General features: G+C 37.5%; 2 protein-coding genes across 3 annotated transcripts; one reads left to right on the plus strand and one right to left on the minus strand.

The window, feature by feature from the left end:
* Positions 1-2,632: 2,632 nt before the first annotated feature.
* Positions 2,633-14,158, plus strand: ndrg1a (N-myc downstream regulated 1a). Of its 2 annotated transcripts, XM_053491644.1 has the most exons (16): positions 2,633-2,783; positions 5,902-5,970; positions 6,078-6,113; positions 9,182-9,287; positions 9,383-9,503; positions 9,922-9,984; positions 10,585-10,645; positions 10,976-11,062; positions 11,285-11,341; positions 11,424-11,527; positions 11,616-11,678; positions 11,777-11,828; positions 12,013-12,060; positions 12,479-12,514; positions 12,663-12,714; positions 13,326-14,158. In XM_053491644.1, the coding sequence occupies exons 2-16, from the start codon at positions 5,920-5,922 to the stop codon at positions 13,565-13,567; spliced, it is 1,179 nt and encodes a 392-aa protein (XP_053347619.1). In that variant the 5' UTR covers positions 2,633-2,783; positions 5,902-5,919; the 3' UTR covers positions 13,568-14,158. The 2 variants fall into 2 exon arrangements, with proteins under 2 accessions (XP_053347619.1, XP_053347620.1); XM_053491645.1 differs by lacking the exons at positions 2,633-2,783; positions 5,902-5,970; positions 6,078-6,113 and adding an exon at positions 8,552-8,716.
* A 233-nt stretch (positions 14,159-14,391) lies between these two features.
* Positions 14,392-21,282, minus strand: ccn4a (cellular communication network factor 4a). The gene is made up of 5 exons (XM_053491646.1): positions 20,960-21,282; positions 18,433-18,715; positions 17,830-18,084; positions 17,516-17,709; positions 14,392-16,395 (listed from the first exon to the last, which is right to left on the minus strand). The coding sequence occupies exons 1-5, from the start codon at positions 21,005-21,007 to the stop codon at positions 16,096-16,098; spliced, it is 1,080 nt and encodes a 359-aa protein (XP_053347621.1). The 5' UTR covers positions 21,008-21,282; the 3' UTR covers positions 14,392-16,095.
* Between the last annotated feature and the right edge of the window lie 4,811 nt (positions 21,283-26,093).

Here is a 26,093-nt window from a genome sequence, read left to right on the forward strand (position 1 = left end):
CACACACACACACACACACACACCCATAAACACACACACACACACGTACACACACACGTACACAAACAAACTTTGATTATTCGTCATTTCCAGATTTGTATATAATATACACTCTAAAAAAAAAGGTCAAATCTAAAACCCTCAAGGGCTTATTATTTGTCCCTCAGGGAGAATACTTAATAGTTCTATGTAGAATGCTACAAGGGTGGTCTCCCAAATAGAACAGATAAGAAAAGGAAGCTAAGGCATCTTTCACAAGGCAAAACGGATATCAGCATCTGTCATATTGGCTCCAGGCTGCAGCTTAAGTGCAGAAGTCATTACAGCCGTGCTGATACTCAGCACAACAGCACAACCTCAAGTGTGATATTGTGCTTTTATACAACATTTGCTCCAGTAACAAACATCCAGTAACAAACATCCCTCCCGACTGTTGAAACTAATTAACCACTATTGGTGGCACTGGGGTAGTTTATAGTGCTCACCGGTACTATGTAGCCAAAAGGTTAGGAGAATAAACCATGGAGGTGGTAGACAGTCCTGTAATCTCTTATTTTTCAGGGTTAAATCCCAAATATTGTTAAATAAAAAGCTAGTCTGCTAAGGTGTACAATCCTCTGTTCCACACACCAAGTAGTGCCCTTATTCAGAGGTGAGTTAGAGAGGGATTTGGGATTCAGCCTTGTGTTAGAAGTTAGTTAGCTTTGTAGCTTTCCTTAGGTGTAAATAAAACAATATTTGTGGTTCAGAGGCAATTAAGAAAGACATAGAAGCAACTATGAATAAGTGTTTTTTAAGGTGACATAATGGTATCAGATGTGTTTACTTGCTGAACATGCTTCCGTGACTGCTTTTGAATGTGCGTTTTGGCAGCCAGCTGTTCTCCACTCAGTACTTTGGACCGTACCGACCTACTTTCACTCATGCTGTGACCAACAGATGATGCGTAGTGATTTGTATCATTAAACATTCAACAGGGCTGTTGCTGTCTACTTTTACCACTCATGGAAAGCCTCTCATACAATTGGATTACTTGGTCAGAACTGACTGTCGTATAATGTGTTTTTAACACTCTTAGAGTAAATGTATGCAGTTACAAAAATCACATGTTAAATGTACATATGTGATTTTTCAATTCTTCATGTTTCACAGTTTTTATTTGAACTTGCACTTTTCAAGTATACTATGTGTGATTTTTATATAGGATTACTTAAATATTGAGATTAGTTCAGTTTCACGTGATCTTTCACAACTGTTCATTTATTTTTACAGATGAATAATTTAGTTTGACCTGTGACTTTTACAAGTTTCGTCTATTTTTACACAATTTATTTATTTTATTGATTTGTGCACATGACTATGTGAGCTTCTCGTGTGATTTCATGCATGATTTTCACCTGTGAGCAAACATGTTTTTTTTTTTTTTGCAATGGTAATTAATTAATTAATTTTACATACGAATTATGCAATTTTGCAGGCAGTGGAGACTCAGGCGGTTGAGGATCTGGGTTGCCGATCAAAGGGTCTGGGTTTGAGCCCTGCCACCGACGAGTTGCTACATTTGGGATCTTGGGCAAGGCCCTTAAACCTATGCCCATACAAAATCACTCCGCCATTGTCGTTCCCAAAGCCCAGATGAGAAAAACGGAGATTTTGGTGTCAGGCTAGCAATCTGACCTGCAAAAAACATCACCGCTATAGAAACAATGAAACCTGTTGTCCTATTTACCCTATAACAACCGAGGGGGGTAAAAAAAAAAAAAAAGCTTCACATGATTTTTACACATCTCATTTATTTTAAAACATAATTATTTGATGTTATAAATTGTTATTTTATGCATGCAAATTACTTTTTTTTTTTTTACAAAATACATTTTTCACGTTATTAGAAATGTCGTTTTCACACAAGATTTGACATGTCTCCTTTTTTACACATGAATATTGCAGATTTACACATGATTTTTACACATCGGGCAGCATAGCGGGGTAGTGGTTAGCACTGTGGCCTCGCGCCTCCATGGTTGAGGGTTGATTCTCCCCTCTGGGCTGTGTGCATGAGTTTTTCATTTCTCCTTGTCCTTGGTGGGTTTAATCTGGGTACTCCGGTTTCCTCCCATAGTTTAAAGACATGCAGATTAGGCTAACTGGGGCTCCCAAATTGCCTGATGTGTACGTGTGTGTGTGCACCCCGTGATGGATTGGCACCCTGTACCATGCCTGGTCCCAAAGTCTCCTGGGATAGGATTCAGCCCCCCTCCTTGTACAGGATGAGCAGTGAATGGATTTTACACAAATCCTTCATGTAATTCTTATGCACACATTGCAGTTTCACATGTTATTCTTATAATGCATAATTAATTCAATTAATTGCTGTCGTTTTTTTTTCACTCTGACTATTGCTTACATAATGGTACGTGTTTGTTTGATTGTTTACCTGAACTTTCACCCGTTTTTCTCATGTGATCATACATTACTCCCAAGTAAAATGTATGCAATGTTTCCATAAGGGAGAAATATGTGAGGAGGAGTGTTATAGGAAAGCAGGCGTAGCAGACCAGCTGTGGTGCAGAAATGAGGTCTGTGTGAATGAGTCAGTGCTGCTTGCCCAATAGCAGTGGGATTGGCTTGTAGTGGGCTGGGCCGGCTTCACGCAAGCCTTTAAAACAACACTGAGACATCGTGGAGAAACAGCAGAAAGAGAAACATACACACAGCGGTAACGTTTCCTCCTTGAGTTTTCTATCACCTTCAGTCTCATCCTCCTGGACGTCTAAAGAGAACCGGTAAGTCATGACTGAATAATATAACGGTTGTTATTATGACGTTACTATTGATTTTCATTAACCATATATCCTGATGGAGAAACTCTAACGCAAGTCTCACGTGCGAAGGTTGGGTTTCCTGTACGTTCCCTCACTCATCTCATTTTTGAAAAACAAAGAAGCGTCGCGAGCGCGCGCGTGCTTCCGCCGTTGGGCTTTTTGCGCGTGCGTTATGGCGCGTGCGCGACTTTTCACTCAAACTTTTTTTTGTACCTCAGGGTCGTATTCTCGGGTAAGTTCCCCCTACAGTCAGTCAGTGTGTTAGCAGTGATTGTCACAAGGAGTTGAGGTTTAACACTAGACATTGAATGGGTCCAAGTTCAAGTCCCTATCTATCTTGACTCAACTGCTTTACTGTATACTCTTCCTATCACACTCAGCCACTAAACACTCTGTAAATAAACACCTCAAGCTTTTTATGTTGAATCCTAAAAATGTGATGATTTTTGGAAAACTGGATCTGTTATATCCATAGCTCCCTTACAAACAGATAGATTAATACAAATCTGTATGTCAGAGCTGAGTCTGCACAAGAGCTGATCTGATACTAACCTGTAACAGAACTCATTCTCTACTGGATTCACTTCAAGATTCTGTTTTCACATTATACAGCATAACGATCATTGGATCTGATCAGAAATCCATTGGATCTGACCCTATATGCAACAAACTTGTCAGGATGGTATTGTTTATGGTGCAGATATTCAGTATCGACTATTGCTAATAAATTGATACAAAGAATTTTTTACTTATTTAAGAGTCATATCTACGCACAGTGCTTTTCTATTAGCACGCTAAACAACCAACCTCAAGTGTCTTTAGCTCTTAAGCCTGTGGCGTATTTGACAAACATAAGGGTGTGAAGTCAAAAGTAAATGTGTGTTTTGGAGCGTCACACTAATATTTTCCATTTTGAGCAATGTTGTCTTTTTTTTTTTTAGGTTTCTTATGGAAAGTGTAGAACTTTAGTGGTGAATTTGTGATACCACATCCAGTTCAGTATAAAATGCATTAATTTTGACTTTTTTCATTTTATGACATTTCCAAACTTCTAAAATACCCCACGATAGTTTAATATTCCAAAGACGGAGTCTGGATAATGCAGAACATCCATAATGGCCTCCTTTTTTAGTACTGTTGTTGTTAAGAAATAGAGAATAAGGCAAAGGGCTACTCATATTGAAGAAGTCAGTTTAAACATCATCGTTTATCAGATCATCACTTAATTCCTGGATTTTTTGTTTGTGAGTACCACAAGTGTAAAACAGGGTCAGAAGGGCAAGTAGAAACCCTATTTAAGTTTAACCAGGCAGAACTGATCTATTAAGCCTCAGGATGTCGCAGATTAAATAAGTATTGTGTGATCATTTTGTGTGTACATACCAGTTCTAATTGTTTTATGATATAAATTATAATTCTAAATTTAGTTTAGTGTTTAAAATAAGTCATGAACACGGTAGACTTATATATGGCTAGTACAGATAAAATGATATACAAAATGCCCAAAATATAAGGTAATTACTTTATAAAAGAGTATTAATTATATGTACATTAAGATATTTGTACTTATTGTAACTGTGACAAATCTTTATTTGCTTTAGAGTTTATGGGCTTACTAGGCAATTTATTAAAGTGTTAATAATGTGAGCTCTCCTTTACCGTTCCAAGAGCGGTGGTAATGAAACAAAGTCCAGACGTGACAAAAAGGAACTGATACTGACATTCGTAAGCTTTCTTGCAACGTCTAACAGGCCAAGATATTTCCTGCTTGTCCTTACAATGTTCACGTTTCTTAAAGAGAATACTAATATAAATATGCCTACAAAAAGGAAATAAATACATTGCGGAGTAACTAAGCATTTACCAAGCATGTATGCATTAAAATGTATTAAGTCATATGAGACGACCTATAAATAAGGCAAATAATCATTGGTGTCACGATTAAGACTCTCCTGCATGTCAGTCCGCACTGAGCAGGAGGCCCTGGATGTTTTTATGAAAGAGGGAAGGTTAATGTCTTAATAGAGTGCATGTCCATTTTTCTCATGCAGTGCCCCATGTAGATCTCACTGAGCCTTAACTGATTGAGGTGTTGTTTTACACCCAGGTAAACAATTAACTAAGCGACACAACAAGTGCATGCTAACTCATCTTTTGACTCAGCTGTGTGTGTTTTAAGGTTTTACAGTGAACTCAAGGGGCTGCCATAGGAACAAGAACAGATTTGCCATGACTAAGGCAGTATTCATCTAGGGTTTCAGCTCTCACGTGGTCTTGAGTAGGAATGTGTTTGGGGCTGGCACAAATGATGAAAAGCAAAGGGAATCATGCACTCTAACCCACAGGATCACGCCTTTAAAAAGTGACCTGACTTGAACTACATCTATGTCCAAGCACTTTTATCACAAAGGCTTTTAACATTGCTTCAAAGTCAATGTGTGGTTGTGCAAAAGGGGCGGGGCACAGGGAAGGAGTCATGGAAGAGGCTGTGTCAGTGGCTTCCTGTGTGCAGCGTTTAGACTTTGCCATAGAGGAAGAGTCTGACTGGTGACCTTTAGAAACCTCTTGCCGGACAAAGGGCCTGTTCAAAATCTCGTTCCATTTACATGCAGAGCAACATTCCGGTTGCCATCCTCCATAAGTGCCAGCATCAATGTTGTCTAATTGCACTATTTCCCCCCTTGCCTGAATTAGTTTATTAAAAAAAAAAAACTCAGGATACAGAAGAACTCATTTAGGCAGGGCTATTTACTGAAGCTATTTAGTTTGGACCGATATTATGTTATTTTGTTTTTATGCTGAAACAGACATGCATATGAATCCTGAATGTATTTACAGTTCTGATGTCTTGTAAGTGGTGGACAGTTGAGAATAATGAAAGGAAATGAGTACTAAATGTACTTCCTGCTAACAGTAAGGATCTGACAAAAAAAGGTGTAGTGTAAACATAGTAACATAACCAGCTAGGGAAGTGTATCGTAATACACGTGTTTCCTTGTACTGTTTTTTTTTTTTTTTTGCCATATTGCAAAAGAGTTTAAGCAGATCTGTTTTATCAACATCCTCTTACTTTACCTAGGTATCTCCAAAACTAAAAATGGAGGAGATTCAGATTGAGACAAGACATTTGCTTGATAAGGACCTCCAGGTACAGTATGTTTATAATTATATATAAACATATATTTATACTTTCAATTCTAGCAAAGGCTTACTTTTTACACCCAAGTTAAATTGCTGCTGTTTTTTTACTTGCAGGGTTTAAGAGAAGCTGTTCAGCAGCTTGAGACAAAGGCAAGTCTTTTATAATGTTCATATATTATTTTAATTACAGCTATAAAGCAATTTAACGTTTAAATTTTGTAACGTTTGTACTTTTCCGAAAAGCAGCTTTATGGAAATCCTGATGTAGATTTAGAACGTTAGTAAACAAATAGGGTTATAAATCATTGCCTAGTGGGATAGTAAAAAATCATAACTTTTCCGCAACAGTACAATGTAAAGTCAGAGTATGAAGTGTGTTGAAAGTGTGTTGATGAATAGGTTTTCTGGATTAATCACAAAACAGCTTTAATGATTACAACAGCAGTTCTTACAGTATGTATACAACAACTTAGGTTGCTTTGTGAAATCATGACTGCTGCCATCTGGTGGTGCAAAATGTTTAGCTTGCTAAACGGTAACCTGTTGCAATTTATAGAAAGGAATAAAAGCATGACCTTAAGGCATGATGTGTTATTAGGATGTGTTGATCTTTTTTATTTGTGAGCAAATCAGTATAAAATTAGATTAAAATTACGTAGCGCGAATTTGAATAAAAATAGGCATGGTTGCGTAGTGGTTAGCGCTGTGGTCCCACCCTCCAGGGTCAAGAGTTCACATCTCACCTTGGAGTCTGTGTGTGTGTGTGTGGAGTTTGCATGTTCTCCCAATGCTTGGTGGGTTACGTCTGGGTACTCCGGTTTCCTCCCACAATCTGAAGCCATGCAGATTAGGCTAACTGGCATTTCCATATGGCCTGTAGTATGTAAGTGTGTGAATGCATGTGCAATTGTGCCCTGCAATAGACTGGCACCCCTTCCAGGGTGTACCCCACATAGTGTCCTGAGTCTTCTGGTACCCGCTCTAGGCCTCCTGTGAACCTGCATAGATAAGTGGTATAGAGAATGAGTGAATGAGGAAAACATATGGATCCATCTTATTAAATTTAGGATCCTGGATGTTATAATGTGCTATATAAATCATATTGTTATAGGCTAGATGATTATAATATTTCAATAAAGATACTATACGTAACCTGTACTTTAAACTCTTGATACCCAAATGTCCTTATATGAGGAAATGATCTTTCCTCCTAACTACATTGTACAATCCTCATAAGAGATGACATTAGGTATAATTCTTTTTTTATTATTATTTATATTACTTATAATAATTATTTTATTATTGCCAGACTTCTTCCTTTCCGATTCTTCTTTCTTTCTTTACGAATAACACTTGAATTGTACAAACTTGGCTAGCCTCATTCTTGTGGAGCTTCAGATGCTCCTATGCAGCATCATGCCAGACCCTTGCCGAGTAGCCTTGGACTGGTGATGTGAGGGAATGCAACAGCTTGCCCTCCCATGCTGACCCCTACAGATTAGCACGATCAGATTCCAGGTCATGTGTTTATTATGTGGCCAGTAGTGACGTCGGAGGCAGAAGGATGCAACTGCCATCTGCCCAGAACTGGTTTAGGGCTGCCGGCAGTTTTCACACATAGGACTTGTATTCTTTAAGGGGATTAGCAGTGATGGGAAGACAACATGTGTTTGCTTTCAGTCAGCAGCAAAGCAGGAGAACAGGATGTTTATTTCCGCGCCTTGTGTAAACCCTTATATATATTCTCATGTTTTTTTTTGTTTTTTGGGGGGGTCTGGTCAGAACGACCAATCTAAACTTTAAAACAAATTTTTGGATATATAATGTAGTGATAATACATGATATCATTTACCTGATTTGGCTTTGTAAATGTACACCCACTATGCATTGAACAGACAAAATGACACATGCAAAAGTTATTGTGGGGGAAGGAATTTCGATGAAAGGAAACATCTGCAAAACCTAAGCAGTAAATGCATGAGTTTGTGCTTGTCTTTAAGGGAATAGAGGCAATCTTGTGCTCTGTGAGCTTGTTGATATTTAGCCAGCGCTCCTCCTACAATTTTCCTGCACTACTAGACTTAGACTTAGGTTTTTTAAGTCAAATGACTGCACAAAAAGGAGAGAATGTTGAGAACAAACTGCCTATGTGTGTACAGACCAAATTTTGTAGTGTCATGTCCAAAAAAATTTTAACTTCTCATTTCCACTTCCTATTTCAGCCATTTTTATACAATAAATAAAAGCCTCAGTTAAAAAAAAAAGTAACATTATGATTAGGGTCCTGTTGCACATAAATCCTAAAATAAAATAATTAACAGTAGTCCAAAGCAAGTGCATTTATGTATATTTGAACCCGCGACATGCTTGTTATGTGGTACTGTATTATATAGCTGCCTTGAGTGATGAACTCCACAGTAAATAGGCCTTGAAGTTTCCGATGGCCGAATACTCAAGTTGTCTGATACGGTCTGATCCGATTTGCAGATCTCTTTAAGTGGAATTATCTTGTTTTGGTCATGGTGCAAGGCATGCTGGGAGCTAGGGGCTTATGAAGAGGAGTGACGGCAGGGTATAAAGCCTTGGGCACGGATGCAAAAGCTTACAAAGGGCTTATATACAGTTGGATCTTACTCACCTATGTACTGAACGTTGGTTACTCCGAGTTTTGCTACGTCCAACGGCTGGCTGTAGAAATGGTTCTTGTAGAAATGGATTCAGAATCAGAGGCAGTGTTTGAGATTGAGGTTTTTGTGAGTACATACTTCAGTGCTTGGAGTTCAAACTGTTGATGGGGATTTTTTTGTGCTGGTGGTAAATCCGCTGATGGGCAACATGTTTAAGAATAAAAAATGTGATTTGATGAAGCAAAGATATAGATTGGGTTTATAATTGTTGTGGTTAAGGTTAGTACAGGGGTACAAACTCTGACAGTGTTTAATAATCTGTGGCCTAATGGCAGAAGACGGTCCATTGCTGATTTTTCGGGGCTGTTTGCCTTGTATGATTTACAGTTATCTGTGCATGAAATGTTAAGCAGGTTTAGCATGTTGATTATCTCATTCACAAAAAAGATCTATCATTTAAGTCGTGCTTTTTATGTTTGCATGTAGTAAATTTTTTGCTTCCAGTACAGTCCCAAACTGTCCAGTTAGCTCAAATGCATTGTAAAGTATATATATTCTGTGTAATTTTTATTATGGTTCTTGGCTCTACAGGAGGATAATGTTGAGACACCATGTGGCAGAATTCACTGTACTTTAAAGGGGGTCCCCAAAGGAGACAGACCTGTCATTCTAACCTTCCACGACATTGGATTGAACCGTAAGTGTCATCTCAAATACAGCATATTCATTTTGCATGACTTTCAATAAATATTGAAATTATGCCATTAAAACTCATGTCTTTTGTTGTTAAAGACAAGACATGCTTTGACACTCTGTTCCAACATGAGGACATGCAGGAGATCATGCAACACTTTGCTGTGTGCCATGTGGATGCACCGGGACAGCATGAGGGAGCCAATACTTTTTCCACCGGGTAAGCTGGAAATTTAACTAGGTTAGGTAACATGACAAGTCTGTGTACAGACTCAGTCACTGCTATTAATTATTAGCCTTGTCTTATCCTTGACCTATATTGATTATAGATCTGTACCAATATAAAATATCTTATCATACAATTGATAAATGAACAGTTGTATAGTTCAGAGGTCAATTTTTTGTTTTCACCAGGGTTTTAAAACAAGGGGCAAAAACGAAATATACTTATTATATAACTGATGTATAATCAGTTATATAATAAATATAGGAAGAAGGCCGTAGAAATCTAAGTGATAACAGAACTGTATATATCGAGGAATTTTTGTACTGTGGTCATACAAAAACATTTGCATCTCACTGCATATAATTAATGTAAACTACAGCATGTGTAATTTTGCATCTTTTACTTACTTTAGATACGAGTACCCTTCTATGGACCAGCTCTCTGAGACCCTTCCTCTGGTCCTGAAACATTTTGGGTAATATTGCCTTCTGTTTTTTTTTTTATTATTTATTTATTTATTTTAAACCTGGATCAGATGAAGAATCACATTTAATAACCTCCTTGGAATTTGTATATTCCTGTATTTTTATGTATATTGCACATTTTATGTTTAAATAAATGTACATTTAATTTTTGACTTTTATATAAATATTCATACACTATAAGACTTTTCATTTTGCAATTTTTTTCAAAGGTTTTAAATTTTTCCTAGGGTCTATATAATAATTCCTTCATATATATATATATTATTTTATTATATAAAAAAAAACTGTAAAAACAGTAAAAACACAGATAAAGTTAAAGGCTCATTATTAAAATGTGCAAAACATACACACACCAATAATAATAATAAATTATAATAATAATATAATAAAAAGAACACCATGACCAACGTAAAAATTACAACAATTGAGGATTTTGAAAAAAATCACAAAAGTAAAAAAATATATATATTATTGGGTAAAATCTTTAAATGTCAACGGGTGCCCTATACACCCAACTGCTCATTTAAATCATTTATGTTTTTTAAAACTAAGGATTCTGATATGTAACTTTTTTTTTTTTTATTGTGTAGTCTTAAGAGTGTGATTGGAATGGGGGTTGGAGCTGGTGCCTACATCCTTTCAAAGTTTGCTGTAAGTTACCACTTTAATAACCTGATATGTTTTATGTTTTAATCAAACCTGGATTAAAAGGCGAACAAGCTCATGTACTGTTCCTGTTATTGTTTCTTCTTTATTGTTTTTTTTTTTTTGCTTTGTTTAGCTGCTTAGGAATGTTCCAAACTTTTTTAACACCAGTGGTGGTCACTGTAGGGAGTCCTGATCTGATTCTTAAGCTTATTATCACAGATGTTAACACTTTACTCCAGTCTGTAACATTTATCCAGTTCAAGTATTTTTGTATGTACTTAATATTCAGAATTATTATAATCAATAAAAGCTAATTCTTGACTTTTGTTTTAGCTGGACTACCCGAAAATGGTGGAGGGTGTTGTGTTGATCAACATCAATCCATGTGCTGAGGGTTGGATGGACTGGGCAGCCCAAAAGGTAGTATTGTTTACTCAACCGTTCCATAGAATTGGTGCATTAATGATGTTGCACTTTTAGGGCTTATTTATTGTAAAAGCATGTTATTCAGTAACTACTATGAATTATTCAGTAATTACAGTGAAAATGCTGGGAAATACTGTGTATGCCTGGTTACACACCCTTGGAAGCTTGTTTACATGGTTAAATAGTTTAACCTTTTACAATATTCATGTATTACAGATCAGTGGCTGGACTCATGCCATGCCTGACATGATCATCAGCCACCTGTTTGGAAAGGTGAGTATGAACCCAAGTAACTGCAGCTCACTTTTATTTTTTGAAAAGTCGTTTAAGTAATTGTTTGCTACGTTGGCTTTAGGAGGAAATTCAGCACAACCATGACCTAATTGGCACTTACCGGCACCACATCCTGAATGACATGAATCAGTACAACCTTCATCTCTTTGTCAAGGCATACAACAGGTAAACAAAGACTCAATAGCTTACCATGACGACATGGTCAATCTTGGTCTTTAAATAAACTGATGACATTTGTCTTTCTGCTACATAGCCGAAGAGACCTGGAAATTGAGAGGCCTGTTCCTGGAGGAACCATTCATGTCAGGACCATCAAGTGAGTTCAGAGCATTGACTGGACTTTTGTGTTAGTAAATGTATACTAATGATTGTGGTAATCACTGTGGTAATGACTTTGTGCTGATCTACTTTCAGGTGCCCCTCTCTTCTCGTAGTTGGAGACAGTTCTCCAGCAGTGGATGCTGTGGTAGGTCTAAGTTCATGCTAATAACCCATGTTAACAATCTGGCCAGTGACAATAAATGATAAGAAATGACAGTGCTACAGGTTGTACAGTAATTACAAAATGGTTAATTTGTTTGTTTTTCTAGTGCATGCATGTAAAGCTTATAGCATTTTTTAATAAATTGTTGTAATTTTTTTTTTTACAGGTGGAGTGCAACACTAAGCTGGATCCGACCAAAACCACACTGCTGAAGGTGAGTGAGCATTCTCACGTTTTCTGTCTCTTTAATCCAGCCGCCTATTCATAGCCTGAATGGAAACATTAGGAGCTGATAAGATTCCGATAGCTCAGCACCTGGTGACTGATTTACCAAGCGAACATCGAGGCTAATTTTCATGGTTACACCAAGGACAGAATTCTTCTCCACTTGACCTAGTTTTCTTGGCCTGACCCATGTTGCCATGGGAAAGCAGGTTTATAACAGCTCAACTGACTCATTTGTTGCTGATAAGTATTGTGAATTGGCTAGTTAATGGAACACTTGGTAGTTAAGAAATTCATGCTGATAGCGGTGCTCTCTGGTCTGTGAAAGCTTGGAGCAGAAGACAAGCAGTGAGGCATGCGATGTCATTTTAAAATGTGTTTCTCCTTTCCTTTCACCTTTTTCACAGATGGCTGACTGTGGAGGCTTGCCTCAGGTTGACCAGGTGTGTTGACCGTTTTGACAGCTAGACTTTCAGGCAGGATCTTTAGAATCCTGATACTTACATTGTCTAATGGTTGTGAAAATACATATTAGAAATATTTTAATATACACTCGTTGACACTTAAAATACTTTCTCATTTTTTTCACAGCCTGGAAAGCTGACTGAAGCCCTTAAATACTTCATACAGGGAATGGGCTACAGTAAGTATTTAATCAGCAATTAGCGTATCGATCTTAGCTTTCCACTTAGCATATTTTTACACCTGTTTCCTTTTTCTTGGGTTTTTTATGGATAGCTTTTCTGCCACCTAGTGGTGAAATCAGCTAGTATCAGCTAGTATAGTAATATCTCAGTAAATTTGAGAATATTAAAGACACCTAAGCTCTGTGCATGGTGCAATATCTCCAGTCCAGTCCTCTGTATTTTAAAATGATATAAATAAATTTTTTAATCGTTTCCGTATGCATTTAAAGTTTGGAAATATAGACACACACATATACTGTGTGTTGACTTATGAGAACAGCACTGTGGTATCACAGGTAGCAATGCTACTCTGAGTTCTCTAGTTTCCTCTCATCTCCCTGAAACATGCCAGCAGGTGAATTGGCTACTCGGCTACTCTAAGTGATCCCTAGGTGTTTTTCATCAAGGAAGTCACAGCTTGTCTTCCAAGTATAGGGTCTGGATTCGCTGTGACTCTGACAAGGATGAAGCTGTTACTGAAGAGGAATAACATAACTTAAAAGGCAAACGATTTATAAGGTGATCAGGTAATACAAGTTCTGACTTTTTTTTCCCTCTTTTTCATCAGTGCCCTCAGCCAGTATGACTCGCCTGGTTCGCTCTCGCACTGCCTCCGGCTCCAGCGTCACCTCGTTTGATGGCAACCGCAGTCGTTCTCACACCAACGAGGGCAGCCGCAGCCGCTCACACACCAACGAAGGCCGGGCCCGCGCCCACACCGGCGACGCCCAGCGTGCACGCTCTCACACCGACTCTGCGGACAACTCCGTGGATCAGTCTGTGCTCAAATCCACTGAAGTCTCATGTTAAGCAGCTTCAACTTTCCCTTACCCCAACCACACACTTCCTTTAACACACTTCCTTACCCATAGCTGTGTGTGGGTCTTGCACTGTCACAAAAACGCCCAAGAGTGCAGGCCACCAGCTTTGGGCACACTCTCATCCCAGAATACAGCCGAAATAGTCAGAGTGTATTATTTAAGGGTCCTCTGGGAAATGCTGTTTTGATGAAGTAAAATATTTGAAAGGGAATCTCCCCAAAACTCCTCATTTGCCCCCTTTTGGGGGCTGATTTATTCTTGATGCCAGAAACACAGCACAAAGATACTGTAAGTGAGAGAGAATCCGAAAGTTTGGGAAGCGTACAAGTTTGTACATTTGTACTCTTCATGCATTAGCTATTCACTTTCTTTGCATTCTCACTTGATTGTAGTGTCATTTATCTCACTAATGCCTGTAAATGGCGGAGTTTTTAACAGTAAAATATTTGCTTATTAGTTTTAATACTTGATACATTTTCTGTATATTTTGAACGATTGATGAAAGGCTATGGTGGTGGATGCAAGGGTGCAACTTTTCTATGCTACCTACCTTAAAAATAAATGACATTTTTAGACTGTTTTCCTTTTCGTTTATTTTTGTTACCCCATGTTTTTGGGGTTATATTCATAAACTAGTTGTTATTTGTTCTTTAACATGATTTATTTTCTACTAGCGATCTGTTCTCAAATGAGGAATTTTAAGTAAACAGATAAACAAATACTAAGGAATTACTGTGAATATACAAATAATTTGATTCATTGGTGTTTTGGACCTAATCACGATTATTATTGAGATCAACTGTCTGTCTTTTGATGTGGTTTAGAAGTATTGTGGGAGAAATCCAATTACAGTCTTTTTAGCTAACATAATCTTTGTAAAGATGCACAGCAACACATAGACCACACTGTAAATTTGAATGGAATAAGAGTTGTATTTATTAAAAAAGAACAAGGAAAACAAAAACAACCCCTCTGACTGTTTTTGTATGACTAAAGCACCTCTATTTATCCATAACTGCTTACATATGGTGATAAAAGATGGTTAACACATAAGATATAGATTTGTGGTCAGACGTATACATACCTTAAACATGAACATGTCATGACACATGTCATGACAACATTGAGCTTTCAATGAGCTGGTATTTTTGTACGGGCGGAATGTTGTACAGTCATACATATTCTTAGTAGACAAAAACCTCAAGAATTTGGAGCATATCTTGTATGTCCACATTTTATATTGTTATAACCTGGAACTGGTGGCGCGGTGACGTAGTGGTTAGCATTGTAATCTCACACCTCCAGGTTTGAGGGTTTAATTCCCACCTTAGTAATCCCACGTCTATTTGTATGGAGTTTGCATGTTCTTCCCACAGTCCAAAGACATGTGGGCATTCCCAAATTGCCCATAGTGTGTGTGCCTGTGCCCTTGTTTAGGGTGAATCCCACCTCAGGTCTAAAGTCTCCTGGGATAGGTTCCAGGCCCTAGTCACCCTGTACAGGATAATCTTGAACTGAAAGGGACTTATTTGCCATTGTATCTCATCAATTTAGACGAGGGCCTGGTGAAAACCAATTCCAAAAATCTAATTTGTGGAGAACAGGTGAACAGAAAAAAACATGTAGATACCGAGTGAGCTAATTAACATGGCACACCTGTCACCTATTTGGAAATGATTATTAACAAGCTCTCTCTCTCTCTCTCTCTCTCTCTCGCTCACACACACACACACACACATACAGTAAGCCGAGCTCATGAGTGTGTATGGTTTGTGATCAAACAAATAATTGACCTCTGCCAATAACAAACACACAGCAGCCATCTTGACCTGAGTCTGCTGTCTTTCTGATTTGTGCCCACTGCCACGTACTACACGGGTATTGCCTGCTTTTGTGTTTAATTCAATTTTATTATAAAACTATTTGGGTTTTAACATTGTGTGTAAACAAACTGGGAAAAAAATCCTAATTAAGTCTTCATTAAATTATAATGCTGTGAATGCTTATACAAGAGCGGTTCTTTGTAGTGGTGTTGTGCTCATTTTAAAATAGTTGTGGCATTAAAACCAAGATATAAAGAAAGCACTCTCTTTTATATCTTATAGTTTGTTCTTTTTTAGTTATTAAAAAGCATAAAAAAACGAAATGATGTAACGACGGAAATATTACTGTAATATGATACACTCACTCACTCTCACTCATCTTCTATACCGCTTTATCCTGTGTTCAGAGACCTGGAGTCTATCTCAGGAAGCTTAGGGCATGAGGCAGGGTACACCCTGGACAGGGTGCTGATCCATCGCAGGGCACACACATACACACACATACACACACTCACACACTCATTGTAATATGATACAACACATTTTATATGCCAATCAAAAAAAAAAAGGGATTCAATAATTAAATGTGATATCTAATGCTCAGAATGTATTGCAATATACATATATTCCTTATTGGCTGATCCTATTTATTGTGTCGACCTCACTTCAATGAGTTTGATGAGCAGCCTGTGTGTCAGTTCATGATTTCTCGATTCTCATAGTACTGCTCCAAATCTGCAAAGATGTCATTGGGGTTTTTGCAGCTGAGGTTGCAAAAGCAGGCATTAATCCACATAACCTGCCAAGTGACCGTGGCTCCATGCGAGCACTGGAACTCCACCTGCACCGTTTTAGACTTGTATGGGATGCAGCAGCGCTCATCTGTGCAGACGCCGCAGTACTTCGGCCGGTAGAGTTTCTTGCTAGTGCAGCCTGAGATGGTGAAGTTAATCGGTTCATCTTCCCTGTAGATGTTCAGGCACTTCTTTCCAGGCTTTAGGAGCAATTGACATTCAAAATATATTTGTGAATATCTCTAGATTTGTGAAAACATAATCTAAAATAGAAATTGTATTATTAGACCAAAACACAGTAATGGTGCTGATTTATTTTTTGTGTTATACATATAATACAGAAAAGTGTGTGTGCCAAAGAAGCTACATCTGAAGTTTATGCAACATAGAAGTGACCAATCTTACTTCCCTTAAAGTGATTTAATGTGTGCCCTCAATATGGCCATTTTTCAGCATTATACTGTCTCGCTTCAAACAATAATAAATTTTAAATGCAAATTATTCATATTTCTTCATGCGGAAAATTGCCCATAAAAGCATATGACCTGTAAAAATTGTTGCTCAAATTAAAAACAGATGTTTTTTGGTAAAAGCTTAAAAAAAAACAAATCTGTAGTGTCCGTAACCATGTCAAATTCATTTGCAATATCTTAACAGTTTTGCATTTTAGAATAATACACTTTTTCAGGTTTCTGCCTTTTCATGTAAAATCTAAATTGCCAAGCTTCTTCTGAGTAACAATTAAGATCATTGAATTTAAAAAAGTTACGGACACTACATAAAAAGACACAAAGTTGTATTTAGCAAATGTGTTTTCTTTTATCTGATAAACACACAAATGAAGGATGGACTGGGATATACTGTAGGAAGCATTAAGTATTATGAAACATGGTGTTATATGATCCTATCTAAAAGTTCACTTTTCCACCTGGGTAAGCTTTTCAGCACCAATACCATGTTACCTGATTATTATGATTGATCAGTGTCTCTTATATGAATTGTTCTGTAACTACACTCAAACTAATAGTAAAAATATATTTTTTACAAAGTTCTGAGTCAAAGGTATGTCAGATCAGAGGGATACGCGGTGTTAAATGGATTACATTTACATTTAGGCATTTGGCAGACGCTCTTATCCAGAGCGACTTACATTTTTACCTCATTACACATCTGAGCAATTGAGGGTTAAGTGCTTTGCTCAAGGGCCCAACAGTGGCAACTTGGTGGTTGTGGGGTTTGAACCTGGGATCTTCCGAACCGTAGCCCAATGCCTTAACCACTGAGCTATCCCTGACCCCAGAAACCAGAGAAAATGTCTACCTTAATGTGTTTAGTGATGTCCACCTCACAGGGCCGGATGTTGCAAAGCCGCCTCTCCTTGACCATTCGACACTGCTTGTTAGCGTTAGTGATGCGTAAAGATACACCTCGGCCACAAGTCTTGGAACACGGGCTCCATGATGAGGTCTGTGTCACACAGTTCTCCTGCCAAGTGTCTTTCCCTCTGAACAGAGCTGTCAAAGACGAATATAAAGGTTTTTTTTCAACAACATTGCATCAGAAATGCATAAAATTTTTCCTAACATTATAATTCAGCTAAACTAGTCAGGAGTTCATTCAGTTTTAAATTATACCTGCCATGGCATGACGAGGTGTCGCTTTGCGCCCCCTTCTGGGCTCCTCACAGATCCACTGCTCACAGCAGCGCCCAGGGATTTTGACCCGCAGCGGCGTCGGGCACCACACCCTCGGAGGCTGAGACTCGTTACACAGCGGTACGCACCCGATGGCCCCGTTCACACACAGACACTGGTATTTACAGTTGGGCTGAAAACTCTGCCCATTACGATAGATTACACCATTGTGCTCACAGCCTGTCCCGAGTAGATCTGTGCACCGTCAAAGATCACAGTTTATGAGTTTCTGATAAGACGTAAACGGAATTCTTAGTATGTATAAGATAAAAACAAGGGATTTATTACTAAAGATAATGGTGTGATTTTGAGTGACAGAAGGATTTACAAGGAAAAAAAAAACAGAACAACAAAAAATTATTGAGAAATTTGGTAAATAATGGTATATAAACCTGATGAATTACTGCTGTGGTTTTTATCTGGGTCTGCATTCCACCTTAATTAACCCTCTTAATCTCAATCTAATCCCTGAGACGAATCTTGTGTTAATGTGCTTAATGGAAGCCTGAGCACAAGGACATGTTTAGTGCAGGGGACACTTACATGCACACACTCCTTTTTCGTACCTAGGCTTGTCTGAGCTGTAGTCACAGTAGAGGCCGCGATGGTGGTCACAGCTGTCTGCCTCGTTACACTGCTCGCCCACCTGCTTGGCACAGGCCCTACAGCAGTCACAGCCATCCATGATGAGGCTGACACCAGCCGGGCAGCTCGGGGGAGTCTCAGGGCAGGTGCAGGGCCACTTACAGTACTGAGTCCGGTTGTATGGCTCAGGGGTAGTGGACTCAGGTATGAATGGCACAGTGGAGGAATTCAGTGAGACAGCCTGGAAGAAATGCAAAAAATAGGGAGACTCTCTGAGTAAAAGTTGGAATTGGATTTCTTTTCCACATTACTGCATTCTCTTCAGATGGCCCATTTCCAGGAACTCACCGCCATCAATAACTTGAGATTTCCCTAGAAATATTGGAGTTTCCACTTTGGCTAAAATAGTTGAATCTTCAACTTCCAGGGTTTACAGTTTGATGTGCCCTAGTGCAATTTCCCATGGCATTTCTCTTAATGTCAGTAAAAAAAAATCCAAACAAAGCTTTGTACACATATGCTAGAGGTGCATAGAAACTCCCAAAACAATGCAGGGCAGAACTACACTGCTATTAATCATGTAGATGGAAAAAAAAAAAAAATTCTGAATGCAACAAAGATAGCAACACCCACTCATCATTGTAAAATCCTGCAATATTATGTCCTGAGCATAGAAACAATATTTCCTTATGCACTCCAGAATGCTTATTGCTATACATTTTGCAGGCTCATAACCTCATAAATTATCAAAATCCAACATGATGTAAACAAAACTACTGGGAAATATGCACAGCTACATTCAGTGCCATCAGATTCATATGAAACACAGAACACTTTGGAAGACTTCCTGAACTTAATGACTAATTGCACTTACATTCATACTAACAAAGTACCATCAAGACGTAAACAATCCCTACAACCAAACACATCTTAGACAAACCTGAACTCATTTACTGAATGGCCAAAATGATATATAATATGTCAAGGATTAGTTTCAAATACAGTCTTGTTCAATAACTTCCCAAATATTACTTGTTTTGGAAATGTAGTAAACAGCAATATGTAATTACTACAATGTTTATAAAGAGCATAAAATCCTTTTTTCAAACAATTCCTTACTATTCACAAACATTATTACATATATCATTAATTCGTAATGAATTCGACCTGCTGAGGAACTTCAGATCATAAGATGATTACTTATTTGGACCCACTCCCAATAAACGTGATCATTTATTTTAGCCATGTGCAACCTTTTAAAGTCAAATGCTATACGTTTAAATCAACCCAATGGTCCATAGTGTTGAAGCACACAATCAACTTCCTTATGAAAAAGCATTTGCAGTGCAGAAAATGCTACTTATAGGATTATACTGTAAATGTATGTGAGCCTGCATGAACAGTTTAAGTCTTGTTTTTCCAAACCAGGACAGTATAAGCTCTCGATACCGGGACTGATCTCTAACATAACAGTTGCAAAGTCTCTCGGGTGGTACGATTTCGAAAGGAATGTCAGTTCTGATGACTTTTAGCTTCAGGCCTTTGACCTGAGAGTGTATGATCTCATGCATGTCCTCGTGTTCTAACATGGAGTGGTGGTATTAGTCTTCATCACATATCTTTAACAAAAATCTGGAAAAAACTCACAATAACTAAATATAAACTTTTATATATGTATATATATATATCCTGCTAGACTATAGTCCTATAGTCTAGCAGGATCGGTTTTCAGATTCGAGGTGTTTTCAACCAATTTCAAACACAGTCCATTTAAGAAATCAAACTGGAATAATATAATACTTTAATTATAGCCACTACTGTCTACCGCTCGGTTATTAAAATGCCTTGAAAATCACGTCAACTGACAGCACTGATGACCTTGCAGAATGATTTCCACTCGGTGGCAGTATAATAGCATACATTGGGCTTTTAGAAGCTGTCACCACATTCCTCAAATACATTTAACATGATGTAAGTGACTCTCTCTTTCAGTAATGATAAATGGACCTTTCTGCATGCACTCTTTTATATAATAGCATTAAAAGGCATTTTTTCTTTAAATCTCAGTTTATAGACCTAGTACTAGGTTGAATATATTACATAATACAATGTTAATAGAAATGCATGGCATTAATAGCAGGCTTATCAGTTTATTTGAAACGATTTAATATTCCTTTCAAATTTTGTTTCTGACCAATCAAGAAGTGGATTAAACAATTCTAAATAATTCCACACTTAAAAAGTGCAATCTGACTACTATTTATTACTGTTTATAATATCACAAGGTAAATAAAGTGAGTAAATAATTTGGGATTTGAAGTAATTTGATTTTAATTATTCTACATTATTATTATTATTATTATTATTATTATTATTATTATTATGCAAACACTAGTTTACCATATTCTTATCTGACTAGGATTTAAACAAAGCTAAAGAAACAACTACAACATCAAAACAGGAAGAAAAAACAAAGACTTCTTACCTGATGAAGTCGGGCAACAAGCAGGACCCAGGTGAGGAGCCAGCTCATTACTGAACCCAAGTGGTAAATGCATTGAATCCAGAATTAAACCTTGATTTTAAACAGGGTGTCCAGGCACAAGCTTCCTTCCTTCTTTCCTTCAGGCTGCCGGTGGATCCTGACTCTCGCAGACAGACTCGTGCATTTGGTTTTGAACACCTCAGTGACGTCAGCGCTGGCAAGGCGCGTGGAGTTTTCCTCCGTTTCTTTTTCTCCTTTCCATCATAAACTTTTCAGCGCTGAGGACGCACGCGGACGCACGAGCTGACGAGCACGCGCGCGAATCACGCGGATACCAATGTTTAATCCAATAGTCACTCAGCAATAGTCACTTAAAATCAAAATTGTTTGCTTGTTTGTTTGCTGCCAGTTGCTTGGTTTAACTCGGTGGGTCAGGTTTCTGGGTCGGATTAACCCAGTCTGGGCTGATAGGAAAAGGAAGCAGGCGCCGTGAGTCTACAGTAGAATCATTTTCTGGATTTTACAAAGCAACTTTTGAGTCTAGGAACATCTGTGTACAGTTGTGGTTAGGAGTTTCCATACACTCACTGTGAACATGAATCAGATTATACTTGTTGAACTGGTCTTTATCTAGGCAGCACAGTGGGTCAGTTAATTCCCCAGGTCACACATGGAGTTCTTCCTGGGTTTTCTCTGGGTATGCCAGTTTCCTCCCACAGTCCAAAGACATACATGGTAGGCTTATTAAACTTTCTTTTTGATGCTCGCATTGAGGGACCAGAGTGGATCCGCATACAACTTGACACAGGTTTTACACCGGATTACCTTCCTGAGGCAACAGTCCCGTTCTCAAACCTGGCTTGAGACCGGCACTGCATCCAGTTACTGTTTAGTATGGGATGTGGCAACCCATCAATAGCAGGCCAACAACCTGAAGCCTTAGCAGCCTGAGTTACCACTCCCCCGCAGGGTAGGCTAATTAGCATTCCCAAATTGCCCATACTGTAATGTGTGAGAGTATGTAAATGAGCGTGTGAGTATGTGTGTGCCCTAAGTCTCCACTATAGACGATGAGCTGAGTGAGGGATTTTTATCACAGAAGAATGTTGAACATACATCTAGAAAATGAACCCAAGAATTAGCTGCACATTATTTTTTTATTTGACTTGTTTTATTCTGCAAATTACACATGCATTTTATTAACAATTCCATAGGTTTTCATCTATTACAAATTTAAAAGAAATTATGAAGATGGAACAGAATGTTCCAAATAATTAATCAGCTATATTGTTCAAACTTGGACAAAACTTATTGTTTCTAAAGGACAATGACCCTCCACACATCAAACCTGGTCGTAGAACAGATGCAGCAGATAACATTAATTAACCTCTGTCAATTCTGCAAAGAAGTTTGGTGAAATGTTCAACCAGAATTTCCCTCTTAAGATTGTTGAAAGCCACCAAAAGCATCCAAATGTGGGGATTTGTATGTATATTTTATTTCTGTGTGTATAATTTTGATCATGTGTTGAAAAGAAGAAGATTAGTGCACCAAATGCAGTTTTCTTGAATTGAAGGTACACAGTACTGTGCAATAGGCACATGCAAATAAATGTTGTTGAGCATGGGTGTCTAAAAAAAAAAGAAAAGAAAATATGTAATGTTTTAGGTACAATTTGTGCAATTTCATAAGGACCTGCTTCTTTTTTGCATGCCAAATCTACGTAGCAGCACCATTGTTTTTTTACTTTTGTTTTTTACTTATATAATGTACTGTTTTCTGTTCTGGCATAAAAAATATTTTACATATATGGTAGAATCCTGATGTTTGGAAATCAGAAATGTTTTTGTACTAACTGAATATTTGTATAATTTTATAATAAAATTACAAATAAATCCAATTAAGAGTTTGTACTAAAAACACATGCGTGCTTAAGGCAGAAATGTAACTGTAAGATTCAGCCATAGAAAAAGACCAGTTTAAAATTCAGTTGCAAGACGAATATTGTCATGCCGTGCATACTTAAAATGTGTATATGCAAAGTTCTGATTGGAAATGTATACATGCATAGACTGTAAAACACTGATGAGGAGGGTAGAAATGGCAGCACTGTTAGCATGGGCTGTTAATTCTGGCTCTGACAGTTTCTTAACTTTAACTCTTCAAGTTTGTTATTGATTTAAAATAGTAATGCATGCAGACTTTCTATACAGTTTTCTTCACAGTGATTATATTCATATGTACCTGCCTATTATTTTTTCTATACAATTGTATACAATTGTTAGATCTGGTCCAGTAATTTGTTGGTCAAGCAGTGTTTACAGAGTGCTGATACTAAGTATAATAGTACATTTCACAGTTTGTATTACTCTGCTGTTTTGTTTTCACTACATAAAATTTAAAGTCTAGCAAAAGTTTATGTTACTACTACAAAACATCTACTACAGGCTGTATGTTAGTATGACATGGATGTCTAGACACGAAATTTTATTCAGCTTTGGCAGGCAAATTTTTTCTCTATTTTACAATGCAATTTTGAGACTAGGGATATATATACACACCTGACAATTTATTATATACATTATATCTATGTACAGTTACAGGTTATATAAGACAAAATAAATGTCTGTATCATGTTTTTGGGTGGGAGCTTTGCACGACAGTGAGACTTTTTGGACAAGAGGTGTACTAGAAACTTTTTTATATATTATATATATTTTACACATGTCTGGTTTTTGTTGCAGTTTGGTGAAAAAAATAAACATTTAAAAAAATAAAGAACGGGAAAAAAAATCACCCAGTAAAAAACTCACGGTTAAGTGAAGCGGGGAGGACGTGGACTTGGCTTTGCTTCTTGTAATGGTTAGATTTTTTATCTAGATGAACTTTGTCAGTAGAAAACAAGTAGAAGGGCTGTCTCGGTGATAAGTACAATATTAGCTACGTATGAGCAGCCACACTGGAGTCACACTCTAAAATAAACACCTCAAAAAACACACGCTCTTCTATAAAAAAAAAATCACACCAATAAAAAATAGCTTGTCCACCAACATACTAGCAGACGTCCTCTGTCTGCTAGGATTTTTTTGCTTGTACTACTCACGCCCTCTGTATTGCAGCGGTATGCTTTTTTCTTCTTTCTACAGTATATACCCATGCTTGATGTAATCTCTGACAAGCAGGAACATAATAGGGTAGATATATTACTATGACAAATCACCAAAGAAGATTTAGGGAAGGTCCAGTTCTTGTTCCCAAGTATCAGTTTTTAGCCTACAGCGTTCAGATTTTTTTTTTCTCATGACGCAAAGCCCAGCTCAGTTTTTAAACCTTTTTTAGAAACCTTAGACCTTAGTCTTAGTTACAGCGTCACAGTGTATGGATGATACCGAAAGTGAACATATAGTACATATAATATATAAGCAACTGACTCTTAACTGTAAGTAAGTAAACTGATAATAAAGGGTTTAAGTTAATATGGATGTTCCATCCATCCATGTAGAAACATCTGTAGTTCAACCAGGGACTGTGGAGGCCAATGGTGACTATTGTATTTATTCCTATTTTGTATTGCCGCATTTATATGAATATTATATAGATTAAAAAAATTAATAACTAGGTGCCAATGGTGTATAACGTCAGCTGTAGAGTTGAAGAGAAGTCTGCCATTATGATTTCATTACCATTCTTTCAAAATAATCTTTTTATTTTACTGAAACCACAAATGTGCAAGAGCTGTTACTGCAAAGGTGAAGTAATTTGCAGTTCCCATGAAAGTAAGTATGCTCATACTATAAATACTAAGACTAAACACCATTAAACACCAGTTTAACCATGTTACTCAGGTTATTGGATCTTTGTTTTTTTTGGTTTTTTTTAATTCTGTATGATGTCTTGTTGGGCGCTGTGAAAGACACTGAAATGAGCAAAGCATCTTAATGGTCAATGTATGAGCCAACACACACAAGGATGATCTGTAAGAAGAACAGATTCACACATTGAGTACGTAAGTGGTTAAATCAAAAGAAACTTCTGTCTCCAGAAGTACTGTACAGTACACCTCTCTCTTAATTGATGACCTCATGGATCCAACAGTGCTCAGTTTAAGGAAATGTATTCAGAATATTCTGGACTACATAAGAAATGAAGTTTAGGTTATTACTCATGTCTTACTCACTCACTGGCTGTAACACACTAAGCCTTGCTGACAGCAATTTATATCAGAGAGGCCAGAAAGGACTCTTGGCAAAAACTGTCCAAAAGACAAGTTTACATAAAAAAATTAGATAAACATTTGTGTTTGCAGTCACCCATATGCTCCTAGTATTCACAAACTATTCAGCTGCCATAACAATGGTTTTAAATCACTCAGCCTGTTGTCAGAAAGCAAGACTTTTAGAAGGTAATATACACTACTGCACAAAAGTTCGGGATCACTTTGTAATTCCATGGTCGTCCCTGACTTTTATTTCTTTCTACATTGTGGAGCAATGCTGAAGGCGTCAGAAACATGCAAACTGTCCTTTAAACAGTAGATATCTGCTATTCATGATCTGTAAAGCCTTCACAACGGCTCTAATCCGAGGTGCTGTTTGTAAATCAAAAATCAAAGGTGATTTTTAAGGCTGGTAACTCTAAATGAACTTCTCCTCTGCGGGGAGGTTTCACAAGTTTTGTTCATGCTTTCCTGGGAAGGTCTTGATGAGAGCCAGTTTCATCATGGTGCTTTATGGGTTTTGCAAATAAACTTGACGATACTCTTCTTGCAAGAACTATTTCAGAGCAAGTGAACTCCTATCTTACAATAACAACTGACTGTTGATGATGCTGTTGCTGTTTTTGTTGTTACATAATTCCATATTTATTATTTAGTTTTAAAATCCACAGTATTGTTGCAGAATGTAGAAAATCACTAAACAAAAACAATGAAATTTGCAAGTGATCCCAAACTTTTGCACGGGAGTGTACATTGTTGTAAAAAAAAAAAAAAGGTCACTTTTTTCTTACAATCTTTCTTGAAAGGAAAAAATATATTCTTTAATGATCTACATAAACTTTTAAGGGATCCCCAAATTAAATAATCCTTCACAATGTTAAATAGAATTGTGTGGTGGAAGTGTTCACAGATCTTTCT

This window comes from Clarias gariepinus, chromosome 3 (genome assembly GCF_024256425.1).
Source record: "Clarias gariepinus isolate MV-2021 ecotype Netherlands chromosome 3, CGAR_prim_01v2, whole genome shotgun sequence".
Classification (NCBI taxonomy): Eukaryota; Metazoa; Chordata; class Actinopteri; order Siluriformes; family Clariidae; genus Clarias; species Clarias gariepinus.